The 16,061-nt window shown below is 42.2% G+C and overlaps 1 protein-coding gene across 1 annotated transcript in view; it reads left to right on the forward strand.

The window, feature by feature from the left end:
* The window catches only part of RGSL1 (regulator of G protein signaling like 1), a 79,643-nt gene that overhangs the window by 6,162 nt on the left and 57,420 nt on the right, over positions 1 to 16,061 (forward strand). The window contains exons 3-4 of the mRNA XM_030887776.1: positions 8,585 to 8,659; positions 9,829 to 9,958. Coding sequence (XP_030743636.1) covers positions 8,585 to 8,659; positions 9,829 to 9,958 — 205 coding nt within the window. The remainder of the gene's footprint in view (positions 1 to 8,584; positions 8,660 to 9,828; positions 9,959 to 16,061) is intronic.

A 16,061-nucleotide genomic window follows, 5' to 3' on the forward strand; every position in this document is an offset into this window, starting at 1 on the left:
AAATATATACCCTAGAAGTATAAATATCATCAATGAAAAAAATAGGGAAAAGTTTAAGGTTGGAGAGAGAGGGATAGGGCAGAAAATAAAGCTTATTAAAGAAAAAATCATCAGATTCCCATTTGTGAAAGCTTAGTTTTGCAGAGCATTGGCAAAAGGGTGAGGCAAGGCCATGTGACAGGAAAGGAAGCCTGTTAGAAAGATTGTTTCAATCGTGTGATTGAAAAATGGATTTTTATTGTTGTTGAGAACATACAACAATTCAATGTGAAGTTTAGTAACATTACATTTTTGAGTCATAAAATCTTTCACATCTTCCTTTTCTAAATTGTTCCTCCCTCATTAACATAAATTCACTGCCCTCTAAGTTGCTATTGTCAATTTGGTTTCATATGAATAGCTTCTTTTTTTTTTTAAGAAGAGGTGTTATTTTAAAATAATTTTATCGGGGGCTCATACAACTCTTATCTCCATCCATCCATCCATTGTGTCAAGCACATTTGTACATTTGTTACCATCATCATTTTCAAAACATTTTCTTTCTATTTGAGCCCTTGGTATCAGCTCCTCATTTTTCCCTTCCATTTCCCACCCTTCCCTCCCTCATGAACCCTTGATAATTTATAAATTATTATTATTTTGTAATGTCTTACACTGTCCAATGTCTCCTTTCACCCACTTTTCTGTTGTCTGTCCCCCAGGGAGGGTGTTATGTGTAGATCTTTGTAATCGGTTCTCCCTTTCTACCCCATCTTCCCTCCACCCTCCCAGTATTGCCACTCTCACCACTGGTCTTGAGGGGTTCATATGTCATGGATTCCCTGTGTTTCCAGTTCCTATCTATACCAGTGTACATCCTCTGGTCAAGCCAGATTTGTAAGGTAGAATTGGGATCATGATATTGGGGGTGGGGGTGGGGGAGGCATTTAGGAACTAGAGGAAATTTGTATGTTTTATCCTTGCTACACTGCACTCTGACTGGCTCGTCTCCTCCCCACAACCCTTCGGTAAGGGTCTGTCCAATTGCCTACAGATGGGCTTTGGGTCCCCACTATGTACTCCCCCTCATTCACAATGATATGATTATTTGTTCTTTGATACCTGTTACTTGATCCCATCAACACCTCATGATCACACAGGCTGGTGTGATTCTTCCATGTGGGCTTTGTTGCTTCTGAGCTAGATGGCTGCTTGTTTACCTTCAAGCCTTTAAGATCCCAGATGCTATATCTTTTGATAACCGGGCACCATCAGCTTTCTTCAACACATTTGCTTATGCACCTGTTTTGTCTTCAGCGATCGTGTCGGGGAGGTGAGCATCATGGAATGCCAGTTTAATAGAATAAAATGTTCTTGCATTGAGGGAATAGTTGAGTATAGGCCCAATGCCCATCTGCTGCCTTAATACCAAACCTATAAATATATGCACATAGATTTGTATCTCCCCGTCCTCATATATAAATATATTTACATGTCTCCCTATTCTTTCCTCTATTTCCTTTTATTTTCCTCTTGTCCCACTATCATGTTCAGCCTTCATTTGGGTTTCAGTAATTCCTCTCAGTTACATTGCCCTTGATCGAGCCCTACCAGGCTTCCTACACCCTCCTCACCACTGATTTTGGATCACTTGTTGTTCCCTTGTCTCTGGGTTTGTTAACACCACTTCCTTTCTCCACCTCCCATCTCCCATGTCCCCCCCGAACAATAGGTCCCATTGTTTTCTCCTCCAGATTGTTTATCCCTCCTATCTTATCTAGATAGACCTGCAGTGTTAATAATATGCACAGAAACAAGACAGAGCAAAACAAAGTCACAAAAGAAAGCAATACAACAACAAAAAAAGAAAAGAAAAAGAAAAGCCTGTAAATAATTCAAGGTCTGTTTGTTGACATTTAGGAGTGTTTTCCAGTTTAATCTGATGGAGTGCCATGCCCTGACTCCAAAGTCTATTTTTGGTATTCCCTCGGGACTTCCTTGCTCTGCTACCCTTGCTGTGTTGTTGCACGCCCTTAGTGTTTTGCCTCTGTGTGGTGGGGTCTAATCGGGCACAATTCCCACACTTGTCTCCAGTGTTGTTCCCTGTAGGGCTATGGGTCAGTGAGGGATGTCGTGTCTCGCTCGTAGAGAGGCTGGCCACATGGTCCTCTCTGTGCATTGACTGCTCTGAGCAGGGATATCATCCTCAAGGATTGGTTAGCCAGGATGTGCTCCACTCTCTCTTCTTCTCTCTTCATTTCTCCTGTGTGCTCTGATCAGACATGTCCCTCTCCCTGAGCTACAGCTTTCGTGCTGTCCTCTGAAATAATTTCTTCTGGGGCGAGGGGTGGCTGTCCATGTAGCTGGGATTGGGGCCAGCCCCTCAGACCTCTCTACTGATTCTATGCTTCATGCCAGTTCATTGCATTCACATCTCGGAGCACCAGGTTGTAGTCTGGTCCCACCAGAAGAGAGTTTTTTTTAATATTTAAAAATTAAAAATTGTTTTTCATGGACTAGGTGAAGGTTTACAGAACAAACAATTTTTACATCCAACTATTCATACCTGTTTTGTGTCAGCTCATCATTGCAATCTCCTCCCTGTACCACCACTTACACCACTTCTGCTTGTGTTTCCTGTGAGTTAGTGAGTTCTCTATCGGTCTGCTAATCACAAGGTCAGCAGTTCAAAACCACCAGGTGCTCACTGGGAGAAAGATGACACTTTCTATTCTCATAAAATTTACAACCTTGGAAATCCACGAAGTTATTTCTGTGCTGTCCTGTGGCCAGAATTTTCTCAATGTCCAGGAGAAGATTTGTTTTTCTTTCCCAACCCTCTGAATTTTGCCCATGGTAAATGCTGCCCTTTTACTCTTAAGTGGTTGATTATTCTACCACAGTGGTGAGCTCGATTCCAGACCTGAAGAGTAAGGGCCAGTAGCTTCATGGGTCCCATATCGATGCAGCCAATAAGTCTGGCCTATTTTATGGTTTTGAGTTTCTTCTGCATTCTTCTCTTGCTCTATTTAGAACCTTTTAGTATGATCCTACCCAGAGCAGTTGGTGGTGGTAGCCAGGAATGACCTTGTTCTGTTCTCAGGTTTGTGGATGGAGACGGATATTTTCATGATCCATTAATATGTTAGTCACATGAGTAGTTCTTCAAAGAGCTCAAGGCAGACATGGTGTTCATTTTGAGAAAGGCTTCAGGTAATATTGATGGTTTAAGATTTAAAGACTGTTCAGGAGTTTTTCCAGCCTCAGTGGCTCCAGAAAGTCTGAATTCCATGAGCATTTTTAATTCTATTCTGGATTTTCCCACTTTTGATTGAAAGGCTTCTACATAAACTTTGATCAATATGCTATCCAGGCATTATTTTAAACAAAGTGAACTACAGGATTTGAAAGTTTAGAAGAAGTAGTGATGAGAGACTTGGATGCTTGGGTTGAGAGTGGTGCCAGCCACCGTGGTAAATAAAAACTGCCATAATTACCTGACTCTTACTCACTATATGGATTCTGCCACTGCCTTCATGAACAGAAAAGTGGGTGAAGGGAGACATTGGACAGGCAAGATATGACAAAATAATAATTTATAAATTATCAAGGGTTCATGAGGGAGGGGGAATGGGGAGGGAGTGGGGAAATGAGGAGCTGATGCCAGGGGCTTAGGTGGAGAGGAAATGTTTTGAGAATGATGAGGGCAATGATTGTACAAATGCACTTTACACAATTCATGTGTGTATGGATTGTGATAAGAGTTGTATGAGCCCCTAATAAAATGATTTTTTAAAAATCGAAAGCCTTAAGAGATAAGATTGAGGCATTTTAGTTAATCCATCCACAAGACTGAGACAACGGACAGTGTAAGACATGAAAGAACAACATAATATGTACTTGATCAAGGTTTCACGGGGTGGCAGGGTAGGGGAGGGAAGAAGAAAGAGGAGCTGATACCAAGGGTTCAAGTAGAAAGAAATTGTCTTGGGAATGTTGGTGGCAGCATATGTACAAATGTGCTTAATGCCATTGAAGAATGGATTGCTATAAGATTTGTAAGATCCCCCCAATAAAATGATTTTTTTCTTTTAAAAATTAGTTTCATTTAAATAAATCATTTTATTGGGGGCTCTTACAGCTCTTATAACAATCCGTACATCAGTCGTATCAAGCACATTTGTACATATGTTATCATCATTTCCAAAATATTTTCTTCCTACTAGAGCCCTTTGTATCAGCTCTTTTTCCCTCCCTCCCCTACAATCACACCCTCGTGAACCCTTGATAATTTATAAATTGTTTTTATTTTCATATTTTACACCATCCATTGTCTCCCTTCACCCATGTTTCTGTTGTTAAAATGGTCTTTTAAAGAAACGCTCTAGAAACAGCGTGTGGTGAGTTGAAACCTCTCAGAATGTAGAAGTGTCTGGTGTGTTCAGAGTGCCTTGGGTGACACAAAAGGCTTGCACTCAAATATTAGCCCAACGTTGGTGGATTGCATTAACTCAGCAGCATCACTGAAGAATGTCTGAGACAGTGAAGGTGTATTGTGCCAACCTGGCCGATAGACACATGTGGGATTAATTGTGGGATTAATTGAAGGATGGTGCGGTAAATGTCTCAGTGAGCCTCGCCTTTCTTGTTCTCTGGTCTTTTGTTCTCTGGTGGTCAAACCAGTGTGCGGCTGCCTTAGCTAATTCTTTGCTTCAACTGGCAAGGCTCGCTTCCTGTGAGACATCCCTGAGGAGAAGCTGCATGGACCTACCCTGATGCAGCCCTGGGTGTTGGAAAAGTCTTGTGGAGACCCCTGCCAGTGCTGAGATGCTTACTCACTCACTGATTCCGTTTTCCTCCTGCATTCAGCATCATTGTGTGTGTTTTGCGAATTTGAGGAGGACTTTGCAGAACGGTGTCAGACATATGGGCTAATGTCGGACTGATGGGCTTGGGTTGGGCTGGGTTGGGATGCTTTCTTTCTTTTTTTTTTTTTAATTTATTTTATTAGGGGCTCATCCAACTCTTATCACAATCCATACACACATGAATTGTGTAACGCGCATTTGTACATTCATTGCCCTCATGATTCTCAAAACATTTCCTCTCCACTTAAACCCCTGGCATTAGGTCCTCATTTTCTTAATGTACCCTTACCTTTTATATAAAACTCTCTATTATGTACATATGAATTTCTGTGGATTTGTTTCTCTAGCCTATGCAGACTAACACAATGTCCTTGTGACTTGCTTTTACAGAGACTGTAGCCAAGACAATCCTATGGAGCACTTTTGCCCTGTAGCGCACGGCATCTCCATGAGTTAGAATAATTCCCATAGCAGTGGGTTTGGCCCTTCGAGAGAGATAGTAGGATTTAATATTAACTATCCCTATTGATTTATAAACTACATACATTTCATTCCCACTATGACCTTGAGCAGCAGGCATTATTCTCATTTGCACAGCCCTCTGATGGAATCTGAGGTGAATCCCTGGCCTTAGATCACACCACGAAGGGAGCCAGTTCTGGAGCTAACCACACCTTCTGGTTCCAGGCCTGGGGTGTGGTCCACATTGCCCCGTGGTCCTTACGGTGCCACCTTCCTGGAACAAAATGATTCCACTCAACATCCTTCATAAACTCACAGTTTCACAGTCCTACCTTGTCATCCTGTCCTGGTGGAACATCTATGTCAAGCACCCAGGGCAGAGCAGGGAAACCCCCCTCAGGACTGAATCTATTTTATCAGCTCCGATTGTTAACATGCAGGCAGAACCCCCACCCTCTGTCCATCCTTCACAGTGAGGACTACAGAAGGAGAGTGGGGGGTCATGGAGGCACAAACATTTGGGGCTGTTGGTTTCATGGATGATCAGACTGACAGACATAACGTGCTAGGAGTTCAGTCAGGACATGGGTTTTATCCTTTTTTGTTCATCTCCCGTTTTTCTGGGGCATTTGGGGACATTTCAGAGCCTACCTCGAGACTGCTAAGCTTACTTGCCTGCAAACTTAGAAGTTGTTTCCCATGAGTCTCAACGCTGGTTGCTTAAGCAACCTAACTTCTCCATGACAAGAGAGGACAGTAGCTAGGAAATTTCCCATCAATTTTGACTTGAAATGAGGAGAAACAGCTGCAAACATCCATTAATAACCAGAAGGTATAATGTATAAAACGTGAATGTAGGAAAATTGGAAGTCATCACAAAGGAAATGGAATGCTTGAGGAATGATATCCTAGGCATTCTGAGTGGGAATGGACTGATTTTGGCCACTTGAATCAGTCATATAGTTTCCTGTGCTAGAAATGACAAATGCAAGAGAAATAGCCTTGCATTCATCACCAAAGAGAACATTTCAAGATCTATCTGGAAATACAGGTACACCCCTGCCTGTGATAGGACAATGTCTAGATGCCTACAAATAAGTCCAGTTAATGCAATTATCATTAAAATGTATGAACCAACCACAAAAGCTTGCAATACACAATGAAATACCATGCATTACAAAACAATATTGATGAAACTATGAAGCACCTTATAGCATGGAGGGACCTGGAGAACATTATGCTCAGTGAATCACAAAAGGGTAAATATTATGGGAGACCACTGTGTCTGAGGAAGCAGAAGACAGCTGTACCAAGACTGGTGGACAGGCAAGGTCTTGCCACATCAATGTCTGTTATGCTGTATTATTATCATGTGTATTATTCGGAAAACCTATGATGGACATTCTGCTTTATTTTGTTTTTGCTTGTTCATATTCGGGTGTGTCTCAGAGGTGTTATGTCATTAACTTCCAATTAATAATTAAAAAAAGAAAAGAAAGCAAAAGCAAAAATGAAGTCAAAGATTTTCACACCAAGGAAGCAGAGTTTTTGGTTACCGAGAGGAAGGAAGCTGAAGTAATAGGCTAAAGGATTGACAGCTATTAACTTGCATTAAGTGGGAGGGGAAGAGAAATCAAAACGGGGCCTGGGCAAGCTAATAGTGGTTTGGAAGGTAGTTTGAGCATAAAATGGATGATCTGAAATGTAAACCACTACCTAATTCACAATAAAACTATATTTTAAAAAAGCTAGTGATAAATAAATTAAATTCTACTAACTTCTTCAGTATAAAATTCATCAAACTTGGCATTAAGCTGCATTGATAATTATTGGAAATTATAAAAGAAATAAAGAGGAAGGAACAGTATATGGAAAATATGGCCTCTGTGATAGAAACAAAACTAGATATAATATTATAAAATTTGGTAAGACTAAGGATTCTTCATGCAGACACTTTTTTTCTTTTTTTAAAATCATTTTATTGGGGACTCATACAACTCTTATCACAATCCATACATATTAATTGTGTAAAACACATTTGTACATTCATTGCCTTTATCATTCTCAAAACATTTGCTCTCCACCTAAGCCCTGGCATCAGCTCCTCATTTTCCCCCTCCCTCCCCCCACCCCCTCCCTCATGAACCCTTGATAATTGATAAATTATTATTTTTTTATCATCTCTTACACTGTATGACATCTCCCTTCACCCAAGTGGGTGTTGTCCATCCCCCAGGGAGGAGGTTATATGTAGATCCCTGTAATCGGTTCCCCACTTCCACCCCACCCTCTCTCTACTCTCCCGGTATCGCCATTCTCACCACTGGTCCTGAAGGGATCATCCGTCCTGGATTCCCTGTGTTTCCAGTTCCTATCTGTACCAATGTACATCCTCTGGTCTAGCCATATTTGTAAGGTAGAATTGGGATCATGATAGTGGGGGTGGGGGATAGGGGGAGGAAGCATTTAGGAACTAGAGGAAAGTTGTATGTTTCATTGGTGCTACACTGCACCCTGACTGGCTCATCTCCTCCCCACAGCCCTTCTGTAAGGGGATGTCCCATTGCCTACAGATGGGCATTGGCTCCCCACTCCGCACTCCCCCACATTCACAATGATTTGATTTTTTGTTCTTTGTTGCTTGATACCTGATCCTGTTGACACCTCGTGATCACACAGGCTGGTGTGCTTCTTCCATGTGGGCTTTGTTGATTCTGAGCTATCTACCCCAGTAAATATTTAGAGCCCCAGAAACCAAAGGGGGAGATTTACACTATGGGTCCTATAAATTGGAATTGACTTGATGGCAATGTCTTTGTGGGTTTTTGTTTGTTTGTTTGGGTGTTGACCCCATACTTGAATTAGACCTCAAATTTTCATAGCTCCAGCCCCCTCAACTTTCTCTAGTTCAAGAGTTTATGCAAATCCAAATTTTTTGCTTGTATAAAAAGAAACTTATATTCTTGCTTAACTCTCCAAATCCATGGCGAATGTAAGTAACAATCCACAAAGCAAGTGTGTTTTAAGTGGATGGACTTTGGTCTTTGTATACAGGTAAGATCACTTCCAGATTGAAAGACAAAAATAAGTGAATTTTGCAATTGAATTTACTTGGGTGTTTCTGTGCACAGTGAGTTGAAATTCATTGAAAAATTCAGACCCCTGGAAATAGGAGCACAGTGGAGTCTCTCTTATCCCGTGTCTACAGAAGAACAGTGTCATAAAGAGGAAAAATGACTTGTTTACTTGGCTTGTTTCTGGACTTTCGTTTGCAGGTGTTTGGTCAGATGCCATTTTACACTGTTGAAAATTCACAATGGCGCTTGTGTCCAGAAATACCAGATGACTTGGTAAGAGCCTTGAATGGTGAAGGGCTTGGGAAGGAGAAGAAGGAGATGAATATTAAAATGTGGATTGGGAGAGAAATGGGACCTTGAGCATGATTCTGGAAGAAAACAGGTGAATTGAACAATGTCACCCCCAGGTGGACATTGCTCCATTTTAATATTTTTGCCTCTTGGGCAAGTCATAGGCTGTGAATTCTTTCTTTTTTTATTCTAGTCTGTTAGTGAGAGGGATACATCTCTCAGGTATTAAATAATTTATGTTTGAAGCACTTTGTGAGAAGAATTTTAAGGTTAGCTCAGTCAGAAAAATGTTGGTAATTGATTGGCAATGTCTGCCATGGGTATGGACTAGGAAGTGGCAGCCCATGTGTAATAGATTTATGATTTGCCTTATAAGGTATAGATAAAATAAATTTACTATATTTACTAATGATTAATTAACTATTCTATTACAGAATCTCATATTGTTCTAAATATCTTTTGTTTTATACATTTTTCCTTTCCTTGTCTATTGTCTCTAGCTTCACTTTTTTGCCTTCCTCTTCTCCTTTCCACTATACAGACCTTACACCTTCTAATGGCTTTCATATGCACGACTGCTGGCACATAGGACCAGAAACAGCAGACTTCGCTCTCCTGGATTTGGAGCTCATAGCAAAGACACCCACTTTGATTGATGATTATTTTCAGTTTCCCTAAGAGAACTCTGAAAAAATTTTTAAATCCTTTTATTTTTTTATCTTTTCTCTGGTGGCTCAGGCCCTCAGAAATCCATCTCAAACTCTAAATGATGCTCTGTATAAGCCTTTGTGGGTTTTTTTGGGTACACATAGTGCAATTTATATGTGTTGGTTGTAAAGAGTGAGGCTTGTATACTAAGACTCTCTTCTATTTCTCTGTTAACCAAGTTTTGAGATATTTTAAGGACCAAGGAAGACTTCTGATAAAAGACAAAGAGCGTAAACATTTTTTTTTCTGTTCCATGAATTCATTTGGTAACTTCCCTTTGAGATCCTCAGTCTATAAATCTCTACTCCTCTTCGATTTGAATTTTATTCACCACTCCCTTTCTTCCAGACCACGTTGTATAAAATTATCAGCTGTTTCTTTCTGAGTGGTATTTCTTAGTAGTTCCTTGTCTCTTTGCCTTTCTCATTCTGTTTGGACTCTAGATCGCCAAATACAAAGGATTATTGACCTGGTTGGAAAAATACAGGTTGCCTTTCTTCTGTAAATCCAACTTGTGTTTCCAGTACATTCTCTGTCAAGAGCTCACCAGCTTCATTAAGTCCCCAGAAGGAGGTAAGTGTGCATGTGTGTCTTGGAGGGAGATGAAGGAAGCACAAGAATCCAGCTGCACAAGTATGCCTGTCAATCCTGTGTTAACTAACAAGCACTGGCCGCCTGTGTAGTCTTAGACTTGCTGGTAACCCAACCCATGTGATGGAAATCTTAGGTGGTGGTTGTTAGTTGTCATGAAGTTGATACCAGTGTGCAGAGTGGAAATGCTCCACAGGATTTTCAGGACATACAAGAAGACAGGTCTGTCTTCCACGGTACCTCTTGCTGGGTTTGAACTGCCAATATTTTGGCTAGTCATCAAGTCTTTAGCAGTTTTTGCCAACTAGAGACTTCAAAAATGGGACATACAACCATACTTGGAGTCCCAGGGTGATGGGAATGGTTAGCATGCTCAGCTATTAACCAAAAAAGCTGGAAGTTCATAATAACCCGAGGGACCTTAGAAAGAACAGGCAATCTGTTTTAAAAACATCATAGAAACCCCTAGAGAGCACAGTGCAACTCTGACACACAAGCTGTCACCAGGAATTGGAGTCATCTGATGGCAACTGGTTTTTAGAGCAAGAAGCTGTGGTCATGTGGGTTGTTTATTTCACTGCTACTAGAAATAAGGGAGTTATTGGTGGCCATAGAACATGATAAAATTATGCTACCTTCCAGGTCTAAGCCACCATAATGGTTCAATCAAGTTCTGAAATGGTCTCTTAATTAGTTTTCCTGCTTCTACTCTTGTTCTCTGTTCATAGCAGCTAGAATGAACATTCTGAACCATAAGTTAAATCACATCACTCCTAGCCCCCGCCCAATAGTCCCTGTCTCAGAGGGAAACCCAGTGCTCCCACAACAGTATTCAAGTGCTTAAATATCTGGCCCCATTTCCTCTCTGGCTTCATCTTCTCATACTCTGCTCCTTACTTGCTCTATCCAGCCATGTGAAGGCCTCCTGGCTGTGCCTCAAACAATTTACCGTATATACTCGAGTATAAGCCCACCCAAATATCCGCTGAGGCCCCTAAATTTACCACAGAAACTGCATTAAAAATGTGCTGAAAAACTCGGCTTATACTCGAGCATATACGGTATATACAATTTATTTTCTCTTATTCCAGATATGTGCATGGTTCTCTCCTTCACCTCTTCAAATCTTTGTTCAAATCTCATCTTTTCAAAAAAGTCTATGCTAATATCTTTTATATAGCTAATATAGCTATATCTATGCTATATCCTGCCCACTCATACAAGTCCCATCCCCATGCAGTGAAGTGAAATGACTTGGTATGTCTTTTTTATCCATAGACTTTAAAATTCCAACCAAATGACTGGGTGACAACATGCAAATAAGGTATATGGGATTGATAGGAGGGGATTTGTCAGTGTTGCCATTCCACTGGGTATAAAATGAACCACCTCAAAAGCAAGAAAGAGAATCTCATAACCACCAAGAAAGAAGAGCCATGAGTGGAGCATGTCCCAGGTCCCTGTGTAGAAAAGTGGAGAGAGCAGCTGAGGCACCAGGGCTGAGTGGTGGATGATAATGGGCGCAGCTGAGCGATGTGAGCAGGAGACTGGCTTGCAGAATGCAGAAATGCCCATGCCCCTTCCTTTGGAAATTTCTCAGGGATAGAGGTGCTTTGGGTTTTTCTTTTTAATCGTTGTATTAGGGGCTCATACAACTCATCACAATCCATACATACATCAATTGTGCAAAGCACATTTGTACATTCATTGCCCTCATCATTCTCAAAACATTTGCTTTCCACTTAAGCCCCTGGCATTGGGTCCTCTTTTTCCCCCTCCCTCTCCGCTCCTCCCTCCCTCATGAACCCTTGATAATTTATGAATTATTATTTTGTCATATCTTGCCCTGTACGATGTCTCCCTTCATCCACTTTTCAGTTGTCTGTCCCCCAAGCAGGAGGTCACATGTAGATCCTTGTCATCGGTTCCCTCTTTCCAACCCACTCTCCCTCTACGCTCCCAGTATTGCCACTCTCACCACTGGTCCTGAAGGGATCATCCGCCCTGGATTCCCTGTGTTTCCAGTTCCTATCTATACCAGTGTACATCCTCTGGTCTAGCCAGACTTGCAAGGTAGAATTCGGATCATGATAGTGGGGGTGTGGAGGAAGCATTTAGGAACTAGAGGAAAGTTGTATTTTTTATTGTTGCTACATTGCATCCCGTCTGGCTCGTCTCCTCCCCAAGACCCCTCTGCAAGGGAATCTACAGTTACCTACAAATGGGCTTTGGGTCTCCACTCTGCACTCCCTCATTCGCTATGGTAAGATTTCTTGTTCTGATGATGCCTGATACCTGAGCCCTTCGACACCTTGTGCTCACACAGGCCGGTGTGCTTCTTCCATGTGGGCTTTGTTGCTTCTGAGCTAGATGGCCACTTGTTTACCTTCAAGCCTTTAAGACCCCAGATGCTATATCTTTTGATAGCCAGGCACCATCAGCTTTCTTCACCACATTTGTTTATGCACCCATTTGTGTTCAGGGATCGTATCATGGAGGTGAGCACACAATGATATGATTTTTTGTTCTTTGATGCCTGATAACTGATCCCTTTGGCAGCTCGTGATCACACAGGCTGGTGTGCTTCTTCTATGTGGGCTTTGTTGCTTCTGAGCTAGATGGCTGCTTGTTTACCTTCAAGCCTTTAAGACCCCAGATGCTATATCTTTTGGTAGCTGGGCACCATCAGCTTTCTTCACCACATTTGCTTATGCACCCATTTGTCTTCAGTGACCCGTTCGACACCTCGTGATCACACAGGCTGATATGTTGTTCCATGTGGGCTTTGTTGCTTCTGAGCTAGATGGCCACTTGTTTACTTTCAAGCTTTTAAGACCTCAGATGCTATATCTTTTGATAGCCGGGCACTATCAGCTTTCTTCACCACATTTGCTTACTCACCTGCTTTGTCTTCAGCGGTTGTGTCGGGAAGGTGAGCATCATAGAATGCCAATTTAATAGAAGAAAGTATTCTTGCATTGAGGGAGTACTTGAGTGGAGGCCCAATGTCAATAGGGGACCTTTGTAACACTTGCTGGAGCATTATTACTAGGCTGAGGACCAGAGAAAGAGATATGCCTGAGGACATTACTGAGAGGAGACACTGTAGACAAAAGAACTGTATTCTTATTGTTTCTAATTTTGACTTGTATGAATCTGTTAACTTTCCTTATGAACCCCTTAATCATGAATATTGTCTGTGAGATCTATGTGGCCATTGTCATGCATTATTGAACCCAGCAGAAAAGTGGAGTACTGAGAGAAAGAATAAATAAGGTTGGAAGGTGTAGGCATCCCTGATCTCTGTCTCGTAGGACTCATCCTTGGACAGCTGTGGGGCTGGATTCTCTCTTCCCCTTGTGTAACCAGAGGAGGTCAGTCTTGGCCTTACCTCATCTCAGCATTCCCAATTCCTTCAACTACGTTACTTCTTCTTTCTTTCTATAGCATAACCTTACATGAACCAGATTATGTATGTATCCATTGTGATAGTTAGGTTTATTGTGCCAACCTGGGCAATAGGAACATGTGGGCAGAAATTAAACAGGTCTCAGTTTGATTGGAGGGCAAAGAGATAAATGGCTCTGCACCCCCACCCCCCTTTCTCTCTTGCTCTCTGGTGATCGGATCAGCATGCTGCTGCTTTAGCTGGTTCTCTCTTCAACCTGTGAGCTACACTACTTGTGGGTGAAGCCAACCTGTGGATCATGTCTCTAGAGCTTGAGGCTCCTTTGAGACCTGCTACACCATTCTGCTGGCGTTTACATTGCTTGAGCTTGAGGCTGGCCGATCCTGTTGCCTTGCATTGCTTGGGTTTGATATCTTATCAGGGCCTGCTTTGCTAAGCTCCCTCACAACTGACTGTTGCTGACCCACCCTGCTGTCTGCTGTCTGTGGGCAGACTCTGCTGTTTGGCCTGAGGAAGAACTCCACTGTCTGCTTCCTTGACCTTGGATGGAAGTCTCCTCATGAATTGAAGGGCTTTCAGTATAGTAACTGTTCCACAAAAATGAGTTGAACTGAGCCCTCTGTACTGCTGTGTGGACTAATTAGCTGTTATATTCCTTCTCACTGTATCAATATATATATATAATCATAAATGACCTGGTTTGGTTTCCCTAGAGAACCCTGCCTAAAACATCTATTTTCTTTACTATTTTGTCAGTCTCTTTTGCTAGAATGTAAACTCTTTGAGGGCAAGAAATTTTGTTCTGTTTGCTGATTTACCCCAGTCACCTAGAACAGTATCTGGCATTTAGTAGTCATATACTACATATTAGAACAGTAAGGAATGTAGTTCCATCCAGGTTTGAATTGGGAACCTGGTTAACTGTCTAACTAGCCAAAGAAAAGTAAGTATCTTCCATCCCAAGCAAATTTAAGATTCAGGAACATTTCTAGAGTAAAATGATGAAACATATCTTTCCATTCTCAACTCCCTCCTTCCATGTATGTATTGGGAAAGTTTGACTGAAGGAATACAAAGAATAAAAATGATATCTGTCAGGGACCTTTGAAGGGAGCAGTCCTTGAGGGAGGGTGTTCCAGAATTGTGAGTTGTACTTGTGTTTGAACGTCCTTTGCATGCTTCCTGACATCACAGAAGATGAACTGGCACTTCACCTCAAAAGCAGTCATCAGTACTCAACTCACCTGAATGGCTGCCTGCTTTTTTTTTTTTTTCCGCTCACCCTGAGAAAATGAGGGCTGGCTGTGTGCGAGGCTGAAAGAGGGACCAGGGGTAGATCTCATTCTCTCTTTCTTACGGTGGACTTTTCTTGGCAGCAAAGATGATGAGATGGAGACAGGCAGACCAGTGGCTACTCCAGAAATGCATTGGCGGCGTCAGAGGGACGAGGCGCTTCTTTGCCTACCTCAAGGGCAGTGCAGGTGGGTTCTCAGTTGTCCCTCAGTCTGTGCAGATTCTGAGTAGTTTCCAAGATGCCCTTATTGGCAGTTCTGTCTGTCTTAATGACTGTAGAGTCTCTGAGGGGTGTGATGTAAACAATCTGTGTACTCAGTGGCCCACCTGAAAGGTGGGAAGTTCAAGTCCACCCAGAAGCACTCCGAAGAAAGACCTGGCAACCTACTTCCAAAACCCAGCCTCTGCAAACCCTTTGGAGCACAGTTCCCTGTGACTATGTGGTCTCCATGACTCAGCGTCAATGCCACAGCAGCTGTTTTTTATAGGGACTGTAACAATACTGAAAGAGTCCTGGAGGCGCAGCTGGGTAAGGATTGGATTGTTAACTGCAAGGTTGCTGGTTCAAATCCACCAGCTACTCTGAAGGAAAAAAAGAGACTGTGTGCTCCTTTGAAGATTTATAGCCCCAGAAACCTTATACAGAGTCGCTGTGAGTTGGAATTGACTCAGTGGCAATGAGTTTGGTCATGAGCTTATAAAAATGTTTCATAAGGCGGGTTGGAGAACATCTTTGAAAACAGAGGGCCATCATGTAGGTCATGACAAAGCAATGAACTGTTTTCATTTATTCATTGAACACTGTTGGTTGAGCAGCACTGGGTAGCTGGCACTGGGCTGATAGCTGGGAATGCAGATGTGAATATGAGTGAGAAGTTCCTGCTTCATAAAGCTGCCCTTCTCGTGGGGAGACAGACAGAGAGAAAGCAAATAAATCAATGTCGGTTGTGAAAGTGTTGGGAGGCACTAGGGACTGCAGGCTGCTGCCTGTTGTGTTAGATGAGTGGCTAGGATATGGTTGCTGGCAGGCTGGCAGCCTGCACAGGCTGACACTCCTGTTTAGCAACTTTAAGACTCTTCCAGGGACAAGTCCTCGCTTAAGGAGGAAACCTGGGTCTCCAAGGAGCAGGAAGAGAAGAACTAGACAGACCGTATCTGTAAGTCTGCCCTTCAGAGTCAGCCCTCCATAGCTAAAAAATAAGGAATTCGGCACCTGAGGAGTCAGCTTTTCTGCAAGCTGTTCTGGGAAATATTTTCTTCTGATCTTCACTCAAACAAAACTAAATATCTCATGATTCATCCTCAGAGTTTTCCTTTAAAATGACAGTCCTCATAATATCATAATAACAATAAATTACAAAGAATCCTTATCTGTTGAGTCCC

This window comes from Echinops telfairi, unplaced genomic scaffold (genome assembly GCF_000313985.2).
Source record: "Echinops telfairi isolate 266 unplaced genomic scaffold, ASM31398v2 ScPeMD7_7424;HRSCAF=8462, whole genome shotgun sequence".
NCBI lineage: Eukaryota > Metazoa > Chordata > Mammalia > Afrosoricida > Tenrecidae > Echinops > Echinops telfairi.